The following is a 3,220-nucleotide window of genomic DNA, read 5'->3' as shown; positions in this document are numbered from 1 at the left end:
CCACATTACCATGCTTGCGGTATATGTGGATGATATGATTATTACAGGGGATGATGAGAAGGAGATTGCCCAACTCAAAGTGAGACTGAGTAAGGACTTCGAGGTGAAAGATCTTGGCTTGCTTCGATACTTTCTTGGAATAGAAATAGCTCGCGGAGCGGAGGGGATTGTCTTATCCCAGAGAAAGTATGCACTGGATCTTCTTAAAGAGACGGGGATGTTAGGGTGTAAACCTGCAACTACACCGATCGACCAGAAGTTCAAGCTGGGTGCTGAGGCTGGAGAACCAGTTGATCGTGACAGATACCAAAGGCTGGTAGGGAGGTTGATCTACCTGAGTCACACACGTCCCGATATCTCTTTTGCAGTGAGCGTGGTGAGCCGCTACATGCATGATCCAAGGAAGGGTCATATGGACGCTGTGTACCAGATTCTGAGATATCTGAAGAGTGCCCCTGGAAAGGGACTGATATTCAGGAAAAATGGACATGTGAGCATCGAGGGTTATTGTGACTCTGATTGGGCTAGTTGTGCTAATGACAGGAGGTCCACCTCGGGATACTGCATCTTTGTAGGAGGCAACTTAGTCTCGTGGAAGAGCAAGAAGCAATCGGTGGTGGCGAGATCGACAGCTGAGGCAGAGTATAGAGCTATGGCCTTAGGAGTTGCTGAGTTGTTATGGTTGAAGAGTATGCTGGTTGAGCTGAAGCTGGATCAAGGAGCTAAGATAAAGTTATGGTGTGACAACAAGTCAGCTATCAGTATCGCCAACAACCCAGTGCAGCATGATAGAACCAAACACATCGAGATCGATAGGTTCTTCATCAAAGAGAAGTTGGATAGTGGACTACTAGAGCTAAGTCATGTTTCAACTAAGGACCAGGCAGCAGATTGTCTGACTAAAGGACTTAGCTCATTAGACATGATTAGAGGATGTGACAAGATGGGCTTAGTGGATATCTTTCGCCCATCTTGAGGAGGAGTGTTGACATTAGTAATATTTGTAAGGGGTTATGTGTAAGTTGTGTAGGGCCTATATAAGCCCAAGAGATCTCCTAATAGGGTTAGGGTTTCTATTATCCTCATGTATCTTGTATGTTTATATACGCGGTAACTAGAACTAGAGATGGGAAGCGTCGAAGAATAAGATCTCCCAACGAATTGATCTTATTAAACATATGTTGAGGACCAAATTAACCCAAAATATTGCGGCTATTAGTTATTAGTAAAAACTTTCTATTTAATTAGATTACTTTCATTCCTTGGTTTTATAATTCGCTACCCAGCTCTCCTTCTTGCCACATCCTAAGCTCTGATACCACTTGTTGGAGAATAATGAAAACGGGAGTTAAATTGGCCTTAAGCAGAAAGCTTGATATATCCGTATGTTTCTCACTTTCAGCTGAGTGTCGGGAAACAATCATACCTCTCTGGAAGTTAAATGTGGCTTAAACATTGGATGAGAATGAAACATACCCAAAATTTTAAGCCGTTAGATGTTGCTCTCGAGCCTCTACTTGGGTTCATTACTCTTATTTCTCACTCTATCAGAGTCATCAGGCTTGAGCATGGACTCTAGTATCACTTGTTGAGATCAAATCTGAGCCTCTTTGGAAGTTAATTAAGCCGGCGTCAGACAGAAAGCTTTAACTTACGATCCTCTCGTTTTCAGGCTCCGGACATGGAGATGGACTGCTTGGATCTGCCGGATTCCTTTGCACTCGTGCAGTTCGTACGTGATGATGTTTCTTCCAGAATCACCTCGCTGGCTTTACAGAAAGGTACGGCATAATATTTGGAATACCTAACATGATCAGCAAAGTTTGAATACCTCATGTTTGTCGATGTATACATACAACAGTTCAGTATACCCGAAAAAATGATTTACGACACGGACACTCACACCCCGACACGCACCCATGTGTCCGCTCATGCACAAATATGTACTGTCCAGTGTCCGCTCATGCACCAATAAGTAAGGTAGCAACTTATTTTGCTAAATAAGCTATCGAGAGGTGAACATTTATCTCCTTACCGTCTTGTATCGCTTGGTAGTTCATTTAATAAAATGAGCTACGGGTTGATAACAATCAAACTCGTCTATATGTAATCATCCTGTTCGATCAGAATACAATGATGCATTTGTTCTTCAATCCAATTTCAGCGAAGGGAGGAGGAAGCAAAAGCCATCCTCAGGAGGATATACCCGGCCAACGAGGTCGACACAGAAATCCAAGCTCTGCAAGAATCAGTGGATGCTGAGGCGAATGAAAAAGACTCTTCAAACGAGATCACCTTCATCCATCTCCTTAAAACAAAGACAGTACGAAGAGGACTACTCGCAGGCGTCGGGCTTCAAATCTTCCAGCAGTTTGTGGGCATAAACACCGTCATGTACTACAGCCCGACGATCGTCCAGTTCGCTGGCTTCGCCTCGAACCAGACTGCCCTCGCACTCTCACTCGTTACGTCAGGTCTCAATGCTATCGGATCCATTGTTAGCATCTATTTCATCGATAGAACGGGGAGGAAGAAGCTGTTGGTTGTAAGTTTGGCGGGTGTTGTCCTTTCGCTTGCGGTGTTGACTGCGGTATTTCAGCAAACTACGACGCATTCTCCAGCAATCAGCTCATCGGAGACGGCGAAGATCAATTCTTTTACATGTCCGGCATTCCAGGGTTCATCGAAATGGGATTGTATGCAGTGCTTGAAGGCGTCGTCGCCGGAGTGTGGGTTCTGTGCTTCTAGTGATAACAAGGTAATCCAACGTTGTCTTAAAAGTAATTGCTCGTTTTTTTTTCTCCTTTTCTTTTCTGTGGTTAAATGCGGACGGGCCCTCTATGCTATCCCCCTTTTGCGGATAGACCCCTTGAAGTTCTATTGCTGCGCATAAACCATCTAGATTCTCAACTCCGTTAGTTTCACGTTACGATTAGGCTTCCCTACGTCGAAATGTATGATGAGCTGCATAAACTGATTTACTTGCTATAAACTTAATAATTTACATGGGAAAGCTATCTAAGTTGAGAAACTAGAGAGTCTATGTGCATGCAACGATTGAACTAAGGGGGTCTATCCACAATTAGGCGTTGTCCATCCAAAATTTATCCTGTTGTAAACCATCTAAACTAAAATGCCTTTGATGGCAGCTCTTCCCTGGCGCATGTTGGATATCAAACTCAACAGTCAAAGAAGCATGCCACGGCCAAGGCAGGCTATG

The 3,220-nt window shown here is 44.0% G+C and overlaps 1 protein-coding gene across 1 annotated transcript in view; it reads left to right on the top strand.

The window, feature by feature from the left end:
• The window catches only part of LOC109845555 (probable inositol transporter 2), an 11,806-nt gene that overhangs the window by 8,180 nt on the left and 406 nt on the right, over window positions 1–3,220 (top strand). The window contains 4 exon segments of the mRNA XM_020414820.1: window positions 1,673–1,677; window positions 1,679–1,781; window positions 2,165–2,758; window positions 3,150–3,220. The exon segment at window positions 3,150–3,220 is cut by the window's right edge and continues 406 nt beyond it. Coding sequence (XP_020270409.1) covers window positions 1,673–1,677; window positions 1,679–1,781; window positions 2,165–2,758; window positions 3,150–3,220 — 773 coding nt within the window.

The sequence above is a fragment of the Asparagus officinalis genome, chromosome 6 (genome assembly GCF_001876935.1).
Source record: "Asparagus officinalis chromosome 6, Aspof.V1, whole genome shotgun sequence".
NCBI classification, from domain to species: Eukaryota; Viridiplantae; Streptophyta; class Magnoliopsida; order Asparagales; family Asparagaceae; genus Asparagus; species Asparagus officinalis.
Note: the sequence above shows the minus strand (reverse complement) of the source record. Positions and strands in the feature narration are given on the sequence as shown.